The 22,906-nt window shown below is 40.8% G+C and overlaps 1 protein-coding gene across 1 annotated transcript in view; it reads right to left on the reverse strand.

Moving 5' to 3' along the window:
• The window catches only part of AGTPBP1 (ATP/GTP binding carboxypeptidase 1), a 174,692-nt gene extending 167,398 nt beyond the window's left edge, over positions 1-7,294 (reverse strand). The window contains 2 exon segments of the mRNA XM_072763282.1: positions 7,061-7,107; positions 7,110-7,294. Coding sequence (XP_072619383.1) covers positions 7,061-7,107; positions 7,110-7,268 — 206 coding nt within the window. The 5' untranslated portion in view covers positions 7,269-7,294.
• Positions 7,295-22,906: the final 15,612 nt, after the last annotated feature.

Here is a 22,906-nt window from a genome sequence, read left to right on the forward strand (position 1 = left end):
CAGCCCCGGTGGCAAAGCAGTTTAGCACCGCCTTCAGCCCAGGGCCTGATCCTGGAGACCTAGGATTGAGTACACATCGGGCTCCCTGTGGGGAGCCTGCTCCTCCCTGTGCCTGTGTCTCTGCCTCTCTCTCTCTCTCTCTCTCACTCTCTCTCTCCCTATGCCTGTGTCTCTGCCCCCCTCTCTCTCTGTGTGTCTCTCAAGAATAAATAAAATCTTTTTTAAAAAAATGGCTCTTTAAAAAGATTAATGACATTAATAAACCTTCGTAAGCTTAAGAAAAAACAAAGATTCAAATTATTAAAATCAGGAAAGCAATGGAAGACCTTACTACTGATTTTACAGAAATACAAAGGATTTAAATGAATACTATGAACAAATGTGCACCAAAAAAGTGGGTAAACTACATGAAATTGACAAATTCCTAAAAACACAAAACATAGCAAAACTAAACAAAAAAAAGAAAAAGAAACAGAAAATCTGAATAGATTCGTAACTATTAAGGAGATTGGAGAAGTAATCAAAAACTTACCAACAAAGTCCCAGATTTCATTGTCCCACTAGTGAACTGTACAAGACATTTAAACATCAATCCTTCTCAAATTATTCCAAAAAACTGAAGGGAACACTTCCTAACTAATTCTAAGGCCAGCACTGCCCTTATATCAAAACCAAAGACAAGAAAAACTACAGAACAATATCCTTTATGAACATACTGACTCACAAATCATCAACAAAATAGCAGCAAACCAAATTCAGCAGCATGAATGCAAATCAAGACCACAATGTGATACCTACCACCTCACACCCATTAGAATGATTCTACCCCTGCCCAAAAAAAAGACCAATTATCACAGAAAACAAGTGTTTACAAGGATGTGGAGAAATTGGAACCCTCATACTCTGTTGGTGGGAATGTAAAATGGTGCAGCTGCTATAGAAACAGTAGGGTTGTGACTCAAGAATTTAAAAATAGAATTACCATATGACCCAACAATTCCACTTCTGATTATGTATCCGAAAGAACTGAAAGCAGGGTCTCAAAAAAGGATTTGTACACCCATGTACATAGCATTTTCACAATGGTCAAAAGGTAGAAGCACCCCAAGGGTCCACTGACAGATGACTATACAAATGTGGTATATACAAATAGAACATTATTCAGCCCTAAAAGAAGGAAATTCTGACACATGCTACGTGGATGAATCTTGAAGACGATGCTAAATGAAATAGCCACTCACAAAAGGGCAATACCTGATGATTCTATTCATAAAAGGTACTTAAAGCAGTCAAATTCAGAGAGAAAGTAGAACGGGTGGTCATCAAGGGCTACGGGGAAGAAGGAAATGAGCTGTTTAAACGGTACAAAGTTTTGGTTTTGCAAGAAAAAAAAAAACTAAAGATGGATGTTGTAATGGCCACACAACAATGTGAATGTACTTAATTCCGATAAACTATAACTTAAAAATGGTTATAATGGTAATTTTTATATTATATATATAGCCATAATTTTAAAAGTTAATTTTTTAAAATCAAAATACAAACCAAATACATGAATATAGATCAATATATTAAGAATTAGGAAAAATAAGTTTCAAATGAAAACATGAGTTCAAATTAATAAGATGGAATTAACAAATGAAAAGGTCATTCTCAATAGGCAAAGAAAAAAACCCAGAACCCTAGAGTTGTAGGAAGCTTCAAAGATCCCCTGGGAGTCAAATTCTCTCACTTTGTAATTAGTAGAACCTCACCAAGGAGGTTTGCTGTCTTACATTATCCATCATCACTTCTATCTACATGCAACTAGAAAGTGCCCATAATAAATTAATCTGGAGAATTCTTGTCAAATATAGTATCCTTTTCAATTCATTAAACGCATCACATGTAGGTAGTGTTCACATTTTTATTACCAGCATTCTATCAAAAATCATTCATAAACCTTATTATCTTTATTCCCCATGTACACCCTTATAATCTTCATAGTCTTAAATCATTTTCCTCCTAAGGTAGGATGTGAGGCAAAGATAGCAAGTGCTGGGTACCTCTCCTTAGGATGGTTGATCCTCAGCATGAATTCGGTGAGAAATGAATAGAGATTAAGAAGGGAAGCTAAAATGTTTATTTTAGCTTAAGAGCTGGGTATCAATTGAGCTTTTCACACTATGTCTTCACTATTTTTGTCTAATATGTAAAACCCCCAAAATTAGTCTTAAACATTTGTGTGGAAATGTACTCCCATATCTTGTTTAGATAGTGTAATTATTACAGATTACTAATACTGTAGTTCCCCTGTATTAGCACCTGACTAAAGCCCTTAAGAAAGCTCAATTTTCTGTGAATAACCTTTATTGTGCTTTAAAAAAAAATGGGGGCCTTTACTGGGACCCAAAAGCCTGAAGCAAAAACAGACTAGTGACTGTCACAACCATGTCCATTCCTTACCAAAATCTGGTAGGAATCTGCTGACTTATACCAAAAGTCCTTTAAATGTGGTCCATGGGGTCCTGACACCTTTTTAGGGGGTCCACAAGGTCAAACCTATTTTCCTAATAACACTAAAATATCATTAACCTTTTTAACTTTATTAACATTTATACTAATGGTACAAAAGCAGTGATGTATAACATTTCTGGCTCTTAGAACAGCTTAAGGTACTGGCACCAAACATTAATCATTATATTTTTCACCATCAAGTACCAGTAGTTATTTTAAAAAAAAAAAAAAAAAAAAAAGCCTTTTCACTTAACAATGTCCTTCAAATAGTAAAAATTATTTTTTTAAATTTTTATTTTATTTTATTTTATTTATTTATGATAGGCACACAGTGAGAGAGAGAGAGAGGCAGAGACACAGGCAGAGGGAGAAGCAGGCTCCATGCACCGGGAGCCTGACGCGGAACTCGATCCCAGGTCTCCAGGATCGCGCCCTGGGCCAAAGGCAGGCACCAAACCGCTGCGCCACCCAGGGGTCCCAGTAAAAATTAATTTTATTGAATCTCAGTCCCTGAGTATACCTCTTTTTAAATATTCTATGTGACAAAATGGTGAGTACACAGGAAGCATTTCTGGCCACATACTAAACGACAATAATTGATGGCTGTCTCAAGGTAAAGTACTTGTGTGATTGAACTGAGGGTTTACACTAGTCTTTTTTTTCATGAAACACCATTTTTCTTGAAAGAATGACTATGGTTATTCAGACTTAGGTGTTCTGGCACAGGTTCCTTCAGAGAAGAACAAAATCTGCTTGGCACTTCTAGGAAACAACTGACAGTCCTATTTCTTGCCAATGATAAAATTTGAGCTTTCAAAAGCAAAAATCAGATTTCTGAAAAACTCATAAGTACCATCATGTCAGGAACTGGACAGCTTTCCAATAATTTGTTTCTGATAGGATAACTGGTGATATTAACAAACGTAATTTTTTAATACCATATGAAATGTGTCAACATTTGGAAGATCTGCAGCAACTGAACCAATATTTATAAATGACAGCAGCATGATGTTACAAATTCAAGTTATGAATTTGATCTATTCCATAACTGGAATGGATCCAGTTATGTAGGATCCATTCAAAGTTCAGACCAATGGATTTTAATTTAACACTATGAAAAAAGCTCACTGATATGATTTCTGATTCCATACTGCAAATGACTAAAAAAACCAACACATGTTGAGCCGTGATGTAGCACCAAACAAGAAAATCCATTATCTGAAGAGACTATTAAAATACCCCCCACCCTTTTCCAGCCATTAGCTATGTATGGCAGGATTTCTCCCTCTATAGACTTCAAACCAAAAAACACTGCAACAGACTGAATGCAGGAGCAGACAGAAGAATCCAGATATTTCTATTAAACCAGACATTAGAGATTTACAAAAATGTAAAACAAAACTACTCTTCTCATTGCCTTATTCATTTTGAAAAATACTTATTTTTCAATAAAAATGTGAAAGAGTCCTGAAATCTAAAGCTTGAAAATAACTGATTTAAAGGAGAATTAATATCAGATCCCTGCAAACCAAGAAGTACAAAAATGTACATAAGATCATTAATTTAAAAAAATCTTTCCTAGAAAAATTACATGAGCTGAAAAGGAATACAATGTCAAATCAAAACCATCCTCACTCTAACACCAATAAAGAAAAAACAAAAGAATGAATAGATGAAAGTGATTTTGTCTGTCCTGGAAACATCATGCAATATCTTGATCAGATAAACTTAAACCTATTAATAGTTTGATAGGTAATATTTTTGAAAGCAGCACATGACAAAGAAACATGCAATCACAAAGTCAAAAACAGGTGATTAAAATAGCAGTCACCACCACCATGAGGGAGACAATCCAAGGTTCTGTCATAAGGGACAAACAGGGATACTTCAGCACTTCACCAGCAGCATCTCAGGGCACCCAGCTCAGGGTCTAGCTGTTCTATTTAAAACTAAATTACATGCTTCCAAGGCAGGATAGTGAGACTAAGCTCTCATTTAGCCCCAAAGGAGCGAATGGGTCACAGGGGAATTATTCTGCAGTAATAATCCTCGATCGGCCTAACGTCCTTCTTCAGCTTGCTAGATCCTTGGAAGAGTGAGGAAGAGCAGTAGTAGCAATATTTACTGAATGACTGATTACTATATGCCAGGCACTGTGGGCTAAGTACTTTATGTGTATTAACTCATTTAATATTCAAGATCTTAAGGGTACGACCATTCTTACTCCCATTTTTGGAATTGAGAAAACTGAAGCACAAAGAAGATAAATAACTTGCCTCAAGCAAAGTCAGGATTCAAATCCAGCTGGGCTGGCTCTGAAGCCCAACTCCCTAGCCACTACATTATAGAACACAGGCACAGTAACCAATAATAATATATAAAATTTAAAATTCCTCATCCAAACAACTTCTGTTGTTCACATCAAAACCCATTCCCTAAGGGAAGCTCCCAACTTGCAGAGAGGCCTCTGACAGCTTCATCCGTTACTAATGATACACTGTTCAACTTCCAGGTACTGAGCGACCTCAAGCAAGAGTAGTACATTTTGGAAGGTGAATACTGTGGAGATTTATTGAAAACTCCAAAAAGTAGAACCGAATACAAATTAGGTAATTTCAAAAGTCTCAGGTCTCTTTTCCCTCTGCTGTTAAAGATAAAAATCATGATTATATAGGAGTCTAGCTAAGCTGTACCAAAGAGAAAAATAATGCCTCGAGTCGATGGGAAAAGCTTTATAAAAAACTGCTTCTACAAAAGCTTACGTTACATTAAACACTTAAATGTTTTGCAATGTTGACTAATAACAAGAGGAACTCTTTAAGTTCCCTTTCTTTAAAAGTTCGGAGTGAGACTGCAGTTCTAAGTGTAGAAGCAATTAATTCAAGGCAGAAATTGAGGTCATTAAAAATGAACCTATAACTTCATCGTAGAACCTAAGTCAAGCGAGGTGGAGTGGGAAACGGAACAAGCCATATTACAACAAGAAAATAAGGAGTAGATAAGACATCGCTCTCTCACAGAAATTACAGGACCGATCACGACAATTATAGGAAATGCTAATAGATCTCCCAGGGTTTTGTTTGGTTTTGATTAGTATTTGGCACGTTTTGAAATAGGTACCCTTTAAAGAGCCTTAAATAAACTGGTTTTTAGCCTACTGAATTGAAAATATTCCATTACACAACTACAAAAATAACTTCCGAGATTTCTCAGGAAAAGACAAGTTATAAGAACTCAGAGGTTACGGGACGCCTGGGTGGCTCAGCGGTCTGGCGCCAGCCTTCGGCCCATGGCGTGATCCTGGAGACCCGGGATCGAGTCCCACACTGGGCTCCCTGCGTAGAGCCTGCTTCTCCCTCTGCCTGTGTCTCTGCCTCTTTCTCTGTGTGTGTCTCATGAATAAATAAATAAAATCTTAAAAAAAAAAAAAAGAATTCAGAGGTTACTAAAGACAGTGATAACTCGGTTTACATAAAGATTACAACACAGGCATCATGTCCTTTCTCACTGCAAATTGTCATGCATTATCATTAAACACTGCTACAATTTTCAACACCTGAAAAAAAGCAAAACATTGCCACAAAAAAAAAAAAAAAATTCCGCTAAGTGTTACAACGCATTAAGTCATCAGCAGTGCTGGACCTTCAAGCACTGAACTGAGCAAGCTATATCAAAACAAGAAATGGCCTTTAAATTATCAACATTCACATCGATTATGCTAAGGGGTATAACAACTCCATTCTACAATGGGTAAAACGCCCAGAGAAATTAACCGATTCAAAACTGCACTGGATAAGAGAGCCTTGGCCGGCACAAGGGAGAAACAAGAACCGTAGAGACGAGCAAGCCTTTGCGTTGCGATTGCAGGAGTCCTTGAAATTCTTGCAGTTAGGAACCCGCAACTCGGAAAGGCAGGCTACACGGAAACTCTGCACTGTCATCTAGGGCGATCTGATTCAGGCTCAAATCAAACCCAAACGGCGACAAGTTGTAAACAGAGAACACACTTCAGGCCAAACGGCCCCCTGAAAGGAAGCAGACCTAGCTGCCCAGCGTCGCGGTCACACCCAGCAGCCCCCGGCAAAGCACGGCGCACCTGGGGTGGGGGGGGGGCGCCAGGACCCGGCCCGCCGCCCCTCCGCCCTGTCCGCGCTGCACCGCGGCCACCAGCGCGGCCCGCCCCTCAGAAAGCGCAGGGCACAGGGGCCGCCTCTGCCAGAAAACTGCGTCGCGGACCCTCGGCCGGGACTGAGGCGGGGGCCGCCGCGGGTCCGCGGGTGGGGGCGGGGCGGGGCGTTTTCCAGGAACCAGCCGAAGCCCCACACCATCGGGGTCTCCCTCCAGCTCCGGTCCACTCCCTCCCCCCCGAGACACGCGTTACACAACCTGTCAGGTGCGGGGCGGGAGGGTCCCAGGACGCAGACCGCGGCGGGCCCGGGGTCGCTCCTTCCGGGCTCTCCGGTCGCCGGGACGCCGCGGCCGGGGGTGGGGGGCGGCGGGGGGGCGGGAAAGCCGCGGCCGAGGGGCGGCCGGGCCGGACGCGCAGGCGGCGGCGGGCGCTCACCGGGTCAGGACGGGGCGCTGGCAGGGACTGGGCAGAGCCGCAGCACCCGACGCGGCGACGGCAGCGCCACCGGCTGCTTTCTGGAGGCACAGCGGGTTCCGCGCCGCCCACCGCCCGGTGTTTTCACACAAACCCCGGCGGCAGGCGAGGCAGAGGCGACGGCGGCGGCGGCGGCGGCGGCGGCGGAGGCGGCGGAACCTGCCCGCATCCCGGGCAACGTCAACGCGGCGCCCCGCCCACCGCACGCCCGGGGCCAGCCAGCTGGCGCGCGCCGGGCAGCAGGCGGGGCGCAGCGCGCGTGCGCGTGGGCCGTGTGGGCACGCGCTGGGGGGAGGGCGGGGCGCGCGCGGACCTGCGCGGGGATGGGACCCGGGAGCGTGCGCAGGCGTTAGGTGCTGGGGTCGGAGAGGGCGCGGGGCGGCGGCGGGAGTGGAGGGCGGCGGGTGGCCCGCGCCGCAGGCCGCGTTCCTCCCCTGGGCGTCCGACAGAGCCGAAGCGGCCCGCGGGCGGCTCCCCACTCTCTGCACTTCACCTTCCCGTACGGTCCCAGTTTCCCGGAACTGGGCGGGGCGGGCGCCCACCCCCGCTGCCAGCCGTCACCCGTCACCCCGCTCTCAGGACGCTGCCAGCTGCCCCGGAGGAGCGGCTCTTAAATCTTCCGCGTGACACCGGGGTCGCCTCAGTCCCTGGGGACCGCGGAAATTTCAGCCTTTTCCCGACCTCAAGGAGAGTCCATAAGAAGAAGCTGGAAGACCGGCAGTTACAGCAGCTGGGCCCCCAGAACACGAGGAAATTGCACCTTATGGCCAGACCTCAATAAATTAGATGCCTAGAGCTGCGGAGGAAAAAAATAGCGTGCTGATTTATTTCCTGCTTTTTCGCAACGTGCCTACGTATAGGCACGAGAATGGTAATGTTTTAATTAGCCACTGAGGGCAAAGACCCTTTTTTTGATCAGAGCCTTAGTAATGTGTCAGATTGAATACTGATAACACCCCCTTCTGTTTTGATTGCACGTAAAGACACTGTAATAGATTCTTAATAAACACTCAACATTTACTTTTTTCCAAGATCATGGATCGTGTTTGCTGCTGTTTATACTAGCTGCTACGGAGTGTAAAATTATTACCAGATAGAGAAATAAATTGAGAGCTGTGAGATTTTTGTTTTGTTTTCTTGTCGCCGTGTTTAAACGAAATGAGACAGATGTGAAGGCAATTCAAAAGGTAATCCGAGGTGCATCACACATGCTTCTTGCGGTTTGCTCTTGGCCGATGTCTTTACTAGGAAAAATAAGGGACTGCCATTTCATAAATGCTGCAATTTCCCTGGCTGTGAATACCAAAAGGTAGATTACAGTATTTTAAGTAATTTTCAAAAAAAGGACCACCCCAAACCACTTAATCTGAAAAGCATATCTGACAACACCTAGGTACATATAGTCAACCTTTTACAGAAATTAAATATACATAATATACACAAAACTTTATTAGCGTATCTTCCTTAATGAATCAACCCGCAATAAAGATAGATATAAAATGTGAATTATGTGTACATGGAATTTGAATTCCACTTTAGCAAAGCATTGTTAGTGTGGATTGATGGTCAGGACACAGACATAGAAGATTAAAAAAACCAGGCAGCTAGGGAAAAAGCAGAGCCACACCCTGTCTGTCACTCTTTTCCACTATTTTATACAGAACCCTCAGCACAGCTTGTTATTATATATAAAACTAAATATAAATATTTGTGTGATGTAAATCAGAGTCTGATCATATAATAGTATTCATTTAACTCCAATTCCTCAAGTCAGCCTTGTAGGTATTCAAAAAATGTTTGCTTATTTTAACTCTGGACTAGTCAGACAAAGAAAGATCAACAGTGGAGCCCAGCTGTCTCTTTCTCCTCTTTTGCTGGTTTCCCTGCCTCCATCTGACTCTTGATTTTGGTTCAGGTCATGATCCCTGTGTTGTGAGGTCCAGTCCCACATCAGACTCTGCTCTGGGCGTGGTGCCTCCTTAAGATTCTCTCTCTTCCTCCCCTCTCTCCTTGAGCTCCCTCTCAAAAAAAAAAAAAAGAAAAAAGAAAAAAGAAAAAAAAAGTCACATACAAAATGCAACATACATTATAACAAAGTTATATAGCCATAAGGTTTAGAAAAGCCATGGATCTTCTCAGAGGTCTACAGCCATTTCCATCTAGAACCATAAATATTAGGAGCACAATCTCAGTCATGAAGTTTCTGAAACCTATATAGTCCTCTGAAGTTCTAGGATTGTTATTACTATTCAATATCATCCAACAATCATCTTTATTGAGTACCTCATGTGCCAGACCAACCCAGAAATCTTCTGGGGAGGCAAGCAAATGATAACGCTCAAATATCTAACAACTGCCCTGTATGAAATTAAAAGGTTTGATATATTCATAGATGGATGGACAAAGAAGATGTGGTATAAAGAAGATGCAAAGAGTACCTGGGTGGTTCAGTTGGCTAAGTATCTGACTTTTGCTTTTGGCTCAAGCTGTGGGACCGAGTCCCTTGTTCCACATCAGGGCAGAGTCTGCTTAAGATTCTCTCTCCTTCTCCCCCGACCTCTCTGTTGCCTTCTCTCTCTCTCTCTCCCTCTCCCTCTCCCTCTCCCTCTCTCTCTCTTTAAAATAAATAAACCTTTAAAAGGGGGGGGAGGTGATAGATACATAATGGAACATTATTCAACCATTAAAAAAATACATGAAATCTTGCTACTTGAAACAACATGGATGGACCTGGGGATATTATGCTAAGACAAGAGAAAGACAAATACCATATGATTTCACTTACATGTGGAATTTAAAATACAAAATAAGTGAACAAACAATAACCAAAAAAAAGATTCTTTTTTAAAAAGATTTTCTTTGAGAGAGATCAAGAGGGAGAGAGGGAAAGAGAGCCTAGAGAGAGGGAGGGAGAATCGGGCTCCCTACCTAGCAGAGAGTCCAATGTGGGGCTCAATCTCAGGACCTGAAGATCATGACCTGAGCTGAAAGCAGATGCTTAACCAACTGAGCCACCCAGGCAACTCCCAAAAAAGATTCTTAAATACAGAGAAGAAACTGGTAGCTGCCAGAGAGGAGGTGAGGAGGATGAGCAAAATAGGTAAAGGATATTAAGAAGTACAAACTTCCAGTTGCAAAATAAATAAGTCATAAGGATGAAAAATACAGCATAGGGAACATAGTCAATAATACTTTAATAACTTTATCTGGGGACAGCTGAAAACTACACTTATCATATATGGGGACATGGTAATTAAACTTCTCATAATTGCCAAATCACCATGTTGCACATCTGAAACATCTTAAAATTTTAAAATATTTTTAAAATAACATCTCATGTAAACTATACCTCAGCCTACATACATACATACATAAATATCCATATCTGTAAACCACTACACCCTTACTTTATTTGTAAAATAGAACTTAAAAATTCCTGCCAAATTTAAAGTTTTTAAATGTGGCATATCCTTAGCCTGATTATAGGAATTTATCCTAAGGAAATAACCAGGAAAATGTGCACAGATTTAACTATAAGGATGTTTATTGCAGAGTGATATTATATATCATCTTAAATGCTCAACAGAAGACACTGGATTAAACACATTATTGTATATCCATACCATAAATCATTAGAAAGCCATTAAAAATGATGTGGTAGAGGGGTGCCTGGGTGGTGCAGTTGGTTAAAGGACCAAATCTTGGTTCTGGCTCTGGTCAGAATCCCAAAGTTGTTGAGATCAAGCCCTGTATCTGTCACTCAGCGCAGAATCTGCTTGGGATTCTCTTTTCCTCTCCCTCTGCCCCTCCCACTAGTGCTCTCAAATAAATAAATAAATAAATAAATAAATAAATAAATAAATCTTTTTTTTAAAAAAAGGATGATATGATAGAGCAGGAGTTCTCAACCTGAGTGGGTGCAACAGGCTTAATTCATGAACAGTCATGGATTTACCTTGAAGGTGAAGCAAGGCCCTCTGAATGTTGAGTTGCTGAGAATTAAAGAATTTTCTAGATATGAAGGAGAGGCCAGATTACAATCCAGAAGCACTTCTACATAAGCATTTCTGGTAAATTCCCTAAATAGATCTCATTTTAAAAGGATCTGAATTGGATAGATCACATATGGGGCCATAAAACAGACCTCAATAAATTTGAGAAGATTGACTTTTTGAGAGAGATGCAGTTGTGGCTACAGTGGATCTCTGGGCAACCCACTCTAGGTCCTGACTCCCCACTTTGCTCTCTCCAAGGAATAAATCAGTCAGGAAGCTATGCTGCAGCTATGGCTTCTAATGACACCAAGAAGACACCCATGGAACCAGAGGTGGTGATTCACTAAATTAGAATTACTCAAATCAGCTGCAGCATAAAATCTCTGGAGAAGGTATATGCTGATTTGCTCAGAGGCACAAAGGAAAGGAATCTCAAAGTGGAAGGACCAGTTCAGATACCAACCAAGACCCAGAATCACTACAAGAAAAACTCCTTGTGGTGAAGGTTCAAAGACTTGGGAGGGTTTTCAGATGAGGATCTACAAGTGACTCATTGATTTGCACAATGATATGAAACTAGAAATACATCACAAGAAAAAAAAAGATTAAAAATACAAACACATAGAGACTAAACACCAACTCAACAACTCAAAAAAGAAATTTTAAAATTACATGGAGACAAATGAAAATGAAAATACAATAGTCTAAAATCTTTGGGACACAGCCAAAACAGTTCTAGGAGGGAAGTTTTTAGTAATACAGGCCTAAGTCAGGAAATAAGAAAAAGCTCAAATAAACAATCTTACCTTACACCTAAAGGAACTAGAAAAAGAGAACAAAGCCCAAAGTGGGTAGAAGAGAGGAAATAATACAGATCAGAGCAGAAACAAGTATCATAGAGACTGAAAAAACAATAGAGAAAATCAGTGAAAACAAGAGCTGGTTCTTTGAAAAGATGAACAAAATTGACAAACCTTGATCCAGACTCATCAAGGCAGAAAGGATCCAAATAAATACAATCAGAAACAAGAGAGAGAAGAAACAACTGACCCCACAGAAATACAAAGGATTATAAGAAAATACTGTAAAAATCTATATGTCAACAAACTGGACAACCTAGAAGAAATGGATAAATTCCTATAAACATATAGCCTCCCAACACTGGACCTAAACAGACTGATTATAAGTAGCAAAATTGAATCAGTGATCAAAAAACTACCAAAAATATTCCAGAACCAGATGAACGGTCAGTGGAATTCTACAAGACACTTAAATAAGAGTTAATATCTATTCTCAAAGTATTCCAAAAAATAGAAGAAGGAAAGCTTCCAAAAACATTCTATGAGGTCAGCACTACCTGATATGAAAATCAAAGACACCACAAAATAACAAAACTGCAGGCTAATATCCCTGATGAACATAGAGGTGAAAATCCTTGACAAAATTTTAGTAAACCTCATACAACAATACATTAAAAAGATCATTCACCATGATCAGCTGGAATTTATTCCCATTCTAAAAGGATGGTTCAATATTCATAAATCAATCAACATCATACACCACATCAACAAAACAAAGGATAAAAACCATTTGATCATCTCAATAGATGCAAAAATGCATTTGACCAGATTCAACAGCATCCATTAATGATAAAACTCTCCAAATGGAGTTAAATGAACATAACACAACATAATAAATGCCATCTATGAGAAACCCACAGCTAGTATCATCCTCAATGGTGAAAAACTGAGAGCTTTCCCTCTAAGGTCAGGAACAAAAGAAACATGCCCACTCTCACCACTTTTATTCAACATAGTACTAGAGGTCCTAGCCACAGCAATCAGACAAGAAAAAGAAATAAAAGGCATCCAGACTGGTAAAGAAGAAGTTAAACTGTCACTATTTGCAGACAACATAATACTATACACAAAAAATTCAAAAGATTCCATTAAAAAAACAACTATGGGAAACAATAAATGAATTTAGTAAAGTGGTAGAATACAAAATTAATACCTAGAAATTGGTAGTGTTTCTTTGTTTTTAAGGTTTTATTTATTTATTTGAGAGAGACAGAGAGTTAAGAATGAACCAGGGGGAGATGGGGAAGGGCAGAGGGAGAAGCAGGTTCTCCCTGCTGAGCAGGAAGCCCAACAAGGAGCTCGATCTCAGAACCCTAGGATTATGATATGAGCCGAAGGCAGACTCTTTTTTATTTTTTTTAAGATTTCATTTATTTATTAGAGAGAGAGAGAGAGAGAGAGAGGCAGAGACACAGGCAGAGAGAGAAGCAGGCTCCATTCAAGGAGCCTGATGTGGGACTCGATCCTGGGACTCCAGGATCACACCCTGGGCCAAAGACATATGCTCAACCGCTGAGCCACCCAGGAGTCCCCAAAGGCAGCCTCTAAACAAGCTGAGTCATCTATGCACCCCTCAGTAGTATTTCTATACCCAAAAAAGAAAGTTTCAGAAAACAAAATTTAAAAAACAACACCATTTACAATTGTACCTAAATGAATAAAATACCTAGGAATAGACTTAACCAAAGAAGTGAGAGACCTATACTCTGAAAACTATATAACACTGATGAAAGAAACTGAATATGGCACAAATGGAAAGATAATTCCATGCTTACGGATTGGAAGAATTAATATTGTCAAAATTCCCATATTACCACGAGTAATGTACAGATTCAATGCAATCTGTATCAAAATACTAATACTAATAGCATTTTCCACAAAACTAGCACAAATAATAATAAATTTGTATAGAACCACAAAAGATGTCGAATAACCAAAGCAATCCTGAGAAACAAGGACAAAGCTGAAGGTATCACAATTTCAGATTGCGACAGATATTAGAAAGCTGTAATAATGAAAGCAATAAGGTACAAGCACAAAAAATAGACACATAGATCAATGGAACAGGATAGAGACCACAGAAATAAACTCATGATTATAGTCAGTTAATCTATGACAAAGGAGGCAAGAATATACTATGGGGAAAAGACAGTCTCTTCAATAAATGGTGCCGGGGAGACTGGATGACTTTCTAACACCATACACAAAAATAAACTCAAAATGAATTAAAGATCTAATTGTGAAACCTGAAGCTGGACCACTTTCTAACACGATACACAAAATGGATTAAAGACCTAATTCTGGGGATCCCTGGGTGGCGCAGGGGTTTGGCGCCTGCCTTTGGCCCAGGGCGCGATCCTGGAGACCCGGGATCGAATCCCACATCGGGCTCCCGGTGCATGGAGCCTGCTTCTCCCTCTGCCTGTGTCTCTGCCTCTCTCTCTCTCTCTGTGACTATCATAAATAAAAATTTAAAAAAAAATTTTAAAAAAAGACCTAATTCTGAAACCATGAAATTCCTATTAAAGAACATAGGCAATAATTTCTCTGACATCAGCCATAACCACATTTTTCTAGATATGTCTCCTAAGGCAAGGAAAATAAAAGCAAAAATAAGGTACATCAAAATAAAAAGTATCTGTACAGCAAAGGAAACCACTAACAAAACTAAAAGATAACCTACTGAATGGGAGAAAATATTTGCAAATGATATATCCAATAAGAGGGTAATATCTAAAATATATAAAGAACTTAGATGGCTCAGTTGGTTGAGCCTGTGACTCTTGGTTTTGGCATAGGTTGTGATTTCTCAATGGTGGAATCAAGCCCCATGTTTGGCTCTGTACTCAGTCAGGAGCCTGCTTCAGATTCTCTCTCCCTCTCCCTCCTGCTCTCATGCTTGTGCTCCCTCTCTCTCTCAAATAAATAAATAAAATATTTTTTTAAAAAGAGCTATAAGCTCAACATCAAAAAAAAAAGGCAATCTAATAAAAAATGGACAGAGTACCTGAATATACATTTTTCTGAAGAAGACATCCAGATGGCCAACAGACATATGAAAAGATACTTAATCTCACTAATCATTAGGAAAATGCAAATCAAAACCACAAAGAGATATTACCTTCCATCAGTTAGAATGGTTAAAATTAAAATGACAAGAAATGGCAAGTGTTGGCAAGGATTTGGAGAAAAAGGAACCCTCATGCACTGTTGGTGGGAATGTAAATTGGTATAGTCACTGTGGAAAACAGTACAGAGGTTACTCAAAAAATTAAAAATAGAAATACCATTGGATCCAATAATTTCACTATTGGGGATTTACCCAAAGAAAACAAAAACACTAATTCAAAGAGTTATATGCAGCCATATGTTTGTTGCAGCATTATTTACAATAGCCAAGTTATGGAACCAACCTAAGTATCCATTAATACATAGGTAGATAAGGAAAATGTCACACACACACACACACACGCACGCACATTTAGCCATAAAAAGGATGAGATGGCCATTTGAGAAACATGTATGCACCTAATAAACATTATGCTAAGTGAATTAAGTCAGACTGAGGAAGACAAATACCATATGATCCCACTCATAAATGGAATCTTAAAAAAACAAATAAACAAACAACAAGCATAATCAAACCTATAAATACAGAGAATAAATTGATGGTTGCCAGGGGAGGGGTGACATGGAATGGGCCAAATGAGTGAAGGAGAGAGGGTGACACAGGCTTCCAGTTATGGAATGAATAAGCCATGGGAATGAAAGGCAGAGCATAAGGAATACAGTCACTGATATTGTAATAGTGATGTAATGGGATGGATGGTAACTCCACTTGTGGTGAACATAGCATAATGTATAAACTTGTCAAATCATTAAGTTGTACACCTGAAACTAATGTAACATTGTGTATCAACTATACTAAAATGTTAACAAATGAATAAATATAAATATATTTTAAAATAGAAAATAAAAAGGAAAAAAAAAAGAAAAAGAAAATAAAAAGGACCAGAATCTCCAAGTCTCCAGGAACATATTGCAATTACTTCTTCTACCAAAAAAAAAAAAAAATCACATTTTTATATAATTTGGTGTTTCCTTTTAGAGGGCTCCCCACAGTGTGAGAAAAAGAAAATTTTCTATCATTTTCAGGCCAGTTTCTCAATCCTACAGTTCAGACAATTCTTTTACATTTTTTGTTTTTTAAGGATTTTAAATATTTATTTGACAGAAAGAGAGAGAGAGAGAATGGCAGGCAGAGGGAGAGGGAGAAGCAGACTCCCTGCTGAGCAGGGAGCCCAACATGGGGCTCGAACGCAGGACCTTGGATTCATGACCTGAGCCAAAGGCAGACGCTTAACCAACTGAGCCACCCAGGTGCCCTCTGTTTTAAGTTTTAATATAAATTTCAATAAGTTGCTACACAGTGTATTATTAGCTTCAGGTTTACCATATAGTGATTCAACACTTCATACAACGTCCAGTGGTCATCACAAGTGCACTCCTTAATCTCTTTGTTTTGTTTTTAATAACCAAAATAAAATAAACTTTTGTTTAAACAAAACTCAAACACTAGAAGTACTATTTTTTCCTACTTAATAAAACTGTTCAGCATCTCCAAAAGACTTCCTAATTAATAATCAACTGATTTAAAAACATTAAAGGATTTATTCATGTCTGTTCTCCAGAGCTTCCCAGATGTAATCTAAAACCAGCCCCCTCAGCATCCCTCCCCCCCCCCAAGGTGGATGTCACTAAGAAACCAAAGAAAGAGACCATCCCATTCTTGATTCGTAGGTGGTGGGTTTACTGGCAAGAGAATTTATATATGAGGCTTGTCTTGAGCAACCAGGACATGAGTTCTCTGGAACCATCCAAAAATTCTTAAAAATTTTTCTTTAAAAAAAAAAAGAAAGATTGTATTTATTTATTCTTGAGAGAAAGGCAGAGACAGAGGCAGACTCTCTGTGGAGAGCCTGATGCAAGACTCCTCCCAGGAGATCACACTCTGAGCAGAAGGCAGACTCTCAACCTTAAAAATTTCTTTGAAGCCCTTGGGGCACCTGGGTGGCTCAGTTGGTTAAGTGTCTGCCTTCAGCTCAGGACATGATCTCAGGATCCTGGGATCAAACCCCCATTTGGGCTCCCTGCTCAGTAGGGAGCCTGCTTCTCCTGATCCCCCTGCTTGTGCTCTCTTTCTCTCTCTCTCAAATAAATAAATAAAACCTTAAAAAAAAAGTTTCTTTAGAGGCCTTCACAGATACCATCCAGAAGGTATCCATCCAGAAGGCTATGCCCTTGAGGTAGCCTCTGGGACTGGAGAATGCACATTCCAAAGACAGGGAAGGGGGTAAGGATGCTGTGATCACAGGCATCCAGCTCACAGGGGTCATATCCTCTCAATCATCTTCCCCAACACTAACTATTAATTAGACTGAAACTTAAAAACACAACTAAACTCACTTTTCACATTTAAGAAACCTTTCAATATTTAGTATATGATTAAGTGACAAAAGCAAGTTGTTGAACTGTAGAAATTATATGAGTACATTTGTACTTTTTAAAAATCAATACTATAGAAAATACTATGCATTTACACTTTAATAAACAAAGGTATGTATTTAAAACAAAGCTCTTTCCAAGAAAGAGACCATTCTATTTACTAGAATTATTTGGGGACAGGTTGATGTAGGTGCTACTACTTTATATATTTTTCACTGTTTAAGTATTTTTTTGTATATTTTTTAATTGGGGTTCGATTTGCCAACATATAGCATAACACCCAGTGCTCATCCCATCAAATGCCCCCTCAGTGCCCACCACCCAGTCACCCCATGCCCCCCGCCCACCTCCCTTTCCACCACCTCTTGTTCCTTTCCTTGTCACCTTCACTAAGATGCAGGGAGCCCAAGGTGGGACTCGAGAGCTGGGTCTCCAGGATCACACCCTGAGCTTGGTCATGATGAATAATCTTCTTAATGTACTGTTGGGTACTATTGGCTAGTATCTTGTTGAGAATTTTTGCAACTGTGTTCATCAGGGATATTGGTCTATAATTCTCCTTTTTGGTGGGGTCTTTGTCTGGTTTTGGAATTAAGGTGATGCTGGCCTCATAAAATGAGTTTGGAAGTATTCCATCCCTTTCTATCCTTCAGAACAGCTTTAGTAGAATTGGTATTGTTTCTTCTATAAATGTTTGATAGAATTCCCCTAGGAAGCCATCTGGCCCTGGACTTTGGTGTCCTGGGAGGTTTTTGATAACTGCTTCCATTTCCTCCCTGGTTATTGGCCTGTTCAGATTTTCTATTTCTTCCTGTTCCAGTTTTGGTAGTTTGTGATTTTCCAGAATTACATCCATTTCTTCTAGATTGCCTAATTTATTGGCATATAGCTGCTCATAATATGCTTTTAAAATAGTTTGTATTTCCTTGGTATTGATGGTGATCTCTCCTTTTCATTCGTGATTTTATTAGTTTGAGTCTTTTCTCTTTTGATTTTAATAAAGCTGGCTAATGGTTTATCTATCTTATTTATTCTTTCAAAGAACCAACTCCTGGTTTTGTTGATCTGTTCTACAGTTCTTCTGGTCTGTATTTCATTGAGTTCTGCTCGAATCATTATTAACTTTCTTCTTCTGCTTGGTGTTGGTTTTATTTGCTGTTCTTTCTCCAGTTCCTTGAGGTGCAGCATTAGCTTGTGTATTTGAGTTTTTTCTAGATGCTTGTCTTGCGATGTATTTCCCTCTTAGAACTGCTTTTGCTGTATCCCAAAGATTTTGAATGGTTGTATCTTCATTCTCATTAGTTTCCACGAATCTTTTAAATTCTTCTCTAATTTCCTGGTTGACCCTTTCATCTTTTAGCAGGATGCTCTTTAATCTCCGTGTATTTGAGTTTCTCCCAAATTTCTTCTCGCGATTGAGTTCTAGTTTCAAAGCATTATGATCTGAAAATATGCAGGGGACAATCCCAATCTTTTGGTATCAGTTAAGACCCTATTTGTGACCCAGTATGTGATCTATTCTGGAGAAAGTTCCATGTGCACTTGAGAAGAATGTGTATTCAGTTATGTTTAGATGTAAAGTTCTGTAAATATCTGTGAAATCCATCTGGTCCAGTGTATCATTTAAAGCTCTTGTTTCAAAAAAATAAAAAATAAAAAATAAAGCTCTTGTTACTTTGGTGATGTTGTGCTTAGAATATGTGTCATTTGCAGAAAGTGCTGTGTGAAGTCTCCTAGTATTAGTGTATTATTATCTAAGTATGTCTTAACTTTGGTTATTAATTGATTGATATACTTTGCAGCTCCCACATTAGGGGCACAAATATTCATGATTGTTAGGTCCTCTTGTTGGATAGATCCTTTAAGTATGATATAGTGTCCCTCTTCATCGCTTACTACAGTCTTTGGGATAAACTGTCATTTATCTGTGAGCAGCCCGGGTGGCTCAGCAGTTTAGCGCCACCTTCAACCCAGGGCCTGATCCTGGAGACCTGTGATCGAGTCCCATGTTGGGCTCCCTACATGAAGCCTATGATTCAGCCTCTGCCTCTGTCTCTGCCTTTCTTTCTCTCTCTCTCTCTCTCTCTCTCTGTCACTCATGAGTAAATTCTAAAAAAAAAAGAAATTATCTGACATGAGGATTGCTACCCCTGCTTTCTTTTGAACTCCATTTGAATGGTAAATGGTTCTCCAACCTCTCATTTTCAGGCTGTTGGTGTCCTTAGGTCTCAAATGAGTCTCTTATAGATAGCAAATAGATGGTCTTGCTTTTTTATTCAGTCTGAAACCCTGCATCTTTTGATGGGATCATGAAGTCCATTCACGTTCAGAGTTCACTATTGAAAGATATGAATTTAGTGTCATCATAATACCTATTCAGTCCCTGTTTTTGTGGACTATTTCTTTGGGCATCCTTTTTCTTTTATAGAGTCCCCCTTAATATTTCTTGCAGAGCTGGCTTGGTGGTCACATATTCTTTCAGTTTCTGCCTATCTTGGAAGCTCTTTATCTCTCCTTCTATTATTTTTTTTTAAGATTTATTTATTTATTCATTCAGAGACAGCGAAGAGAGAGGCAGAGACACAGGCAGAGGGAGAAGCAGACTCCCTGTAGGAAGCCCGATATGGGACTCGATCCTGAGTCTCCAGGATCACACCCCGGGCTGCAGGCGGCACTAAACCGCTGCGCCACCAGGGCCATCCTCTCTCCTTTTATTCTGAATGAGAGCCTTGCTGAGTAAAGTATTCTTGGTTGCATGTTCTTCTCATTTAGGACCCTGAATATTATTACCTGCCAGCCCTTTCTGGCCTGCCAGGTCTTTGTGGAGAGGTCTGCTGTTAATCTAATATTTCTCCCCATATAAGTTAGGGATTTCTTGTCTCTTGCTACTTTAAGGATTTTCTCTTTATCTTTGGAATTTGCAAGTTCCACTATTAAATGTTGGGGGTGTTGAAAGGTTTTTATTGATTTTAGGGGGGGATCTATCTCCTGGATCTGAATGCCTGTTTCCCTCCCCAGGTTAAGGAAGTTCTCAGCTATGATTTGTTCAAATACACTTTCTGGTCCTCTGTCCCTCTTGGCACCCTCTGGAACCCCAATTAAACGTATTTTTCCTTCTGAGGCTGTCATTTATTTCCCTTAACCTTTCCTCATGGTCTTTTAATTGTTTTTCTCTTTTTTCCTCAGCTTCCTTCCTTGCCATCAACTTGTCTTCTGTCACTCACTCTTCTACCTCATTAACCCTCGTCATTAGGACCTCCAGTTCGGATTACATCTCATTTAATTGATCTTTAATTTTGGCCTAATTAGATAAAAATCTGCGGTCATGGGCACCCCTGGTGGCGCAGTGGTTTAGCGCCGCCTGCAGCCCAGGGTCTGATCCTGGGGACCCAGGATCGAGTCCCACGTCAGGCTCCCTGCATGGAGCCTGCTTCTCCCTCTGCCTGTGTCTCTGCCTCTCAGTCTCTGTCTCTCTGAATAAATAAATTAAAAAAAAAATCTGCGGTCATGAAGTCTCTTGAATCCTTTATCCTTTTTTCCAGAGCCATGAGTAGCTTTATAATTGTGCTTCTGTTTTGGCTTTCTGACATTGAATTTTAATCCAGATTCTGTAACTCTGTGGCAGAGAGTACTATTTCTGGTTCTTTTGTGGTGAGTTTTCTTTCTAGTCATTTTGCTCAGGACAGAGTGGCTAAAAACAAGTTGTACTGGAAAAAGGAAGGAAAAAAAGGAGGGGTATCCTCTGGTTCTATATACTGTAAGTCCCTCGACTTCCCCTGGAGCTTTCCAGCGCTGCTTGGTCAAGAACTTGCTCTTCCCCTGTCCTCCCAGCTGGTCTTCTGGGGAGGGGTCTGTTGTGCTGATTCTCAGGTGTGTACACTTGGGGGGCTGCCCCGCCCCCTGCCAGGTGCAGGGCTCAGAGGGAGCTGTTTATCCTGTGAGGCCCCTGTTCCCTGGCAGCTCTGCTCTGTCCCAGGCACAGGGTGACACCAGGAGGAACAACGACACTGGTGGCAGCCAGCTCTCCTGCCCTGGAGTCAGCTCCCTCAGCAACTGGGCAGCTCCCAGGCCACACTGGCATGGATGCTCCGGGGCGAGGGGTGCTAATCTGCAGTTTGGGGGCGGCGCCCCGCGGCAGGAGCTTCCTCATTGTTCTACACCCTCCCAGCCTCTGCCTGTCCCCGGGGAATGCGGGGTCCTGGGTTGTGTCCCCTGGTGCCCTGGGACCCAGGGCCTGTGCTGCTGGAATCGCAGTCCCAAGGCCACGGCTCCTGAAGGCAGCAAGGTGCAGCCCCCTCTGCCCGGAGCCCCCGCCCCCCACCGGCTTCTCCCGAGGCCCCTCTGGGCACAATCCGGCCCTTTACTGTGCTTGTCCCGCAGTGTGTCCCGCAGTGTGTGGCGCGCTCTCCCCGGGTCGCCCCTCCTCTGCTAGTGACTCCGGGAGCCTGGAGGCCCCACTGCCCCTCCTGCGGTTCTGCCCAATTCCCCTGCTGAGCGCCTTTCCCTCCGGGAAGAATCCTGTGTGGATTTTTAAAGTTCCTGCTTCTCCGGGGCTGGGCTTGCCTGTCCTGGAGGCAGGCTTTCCCCACCCCACTTAGCCTGGCTCCTCGCGGGCCCTTCCCCCACTGGATCCACCCCCCCCCCACCCGCCTTCCTACGTTGTTAGAAGCACGAATTCTTCTCTTTAATGTTCTAGCTGTTCTTTCTTTCTCTCTTTCTTTCTTTCTCTTTCTTTTTTATTTATTTATTTATTTATTTATTTATTTATTTATTTATTTATTTTTGCTGTTCTCTCTTTAAATCTCAGGTCGAATTAGTAGGTTTTCAGGATGATTTAAAAGTTATCCAGGTAAGCTGGTGGAGCCAGGTGACTTGCGGACCCTACTCTGCCGTCTTGCCCCGCAGTATGTTTAATTATTTTTTAAATATTTAATTATTTTTAAAGTAAGCATGTAATGTAACAAAAATTATTTTTAATTATTTTTAAAGTAAGCATGTAATGTAACAAAAAATAAAATAAACTTGTAAGTAAAAAATAAAAGAAAGTCTCCAAAATTATATAGGCTTCAAATCCCACAATTCCTAGACCCTCCTATGTTCATTTATTGATACATTTCAATTGTACGTTTGCATACCTACTTGTCTGGGCCTTAGAGAATGCACTTTCCATTAGGTTATTACAGACTTCCTAATTCAAAAGAATTAGGAGCACAGTATAAAAGGAATACACTTAGGAACATAACATATTCATGATATGTTATTATGTAAACTAGCAGATCACATGTGACATGATTTCATTTTTATAAAAATATGCCTATCTGGGGCACCTGGGTGGCTCAGTGGTTGAGCATCTGCCTTTGGCTCGGGTTGTGATCCCAGGGTCATGGGATCGAGTCCCTCTTCTCCCTCTGCCTATGTCTCTGCTTCTCTCTCTCTCTCTCTGTCTC

This window comes from Vulpes vulpes, chromosome 1 (genome assembly GCF_048418805.1).
Source record: "Vulpes vulpes isolate BD-2025 chromosome 1, VulVul3, whole genome shotgun sequence".
In the NCBI taxonomy this organism is placed as follows: Eukaryota; Metazoa; Chordata; class Mammalia; order Carnivora; family Canidae; genus Vulpes; species Vulpes vulpes.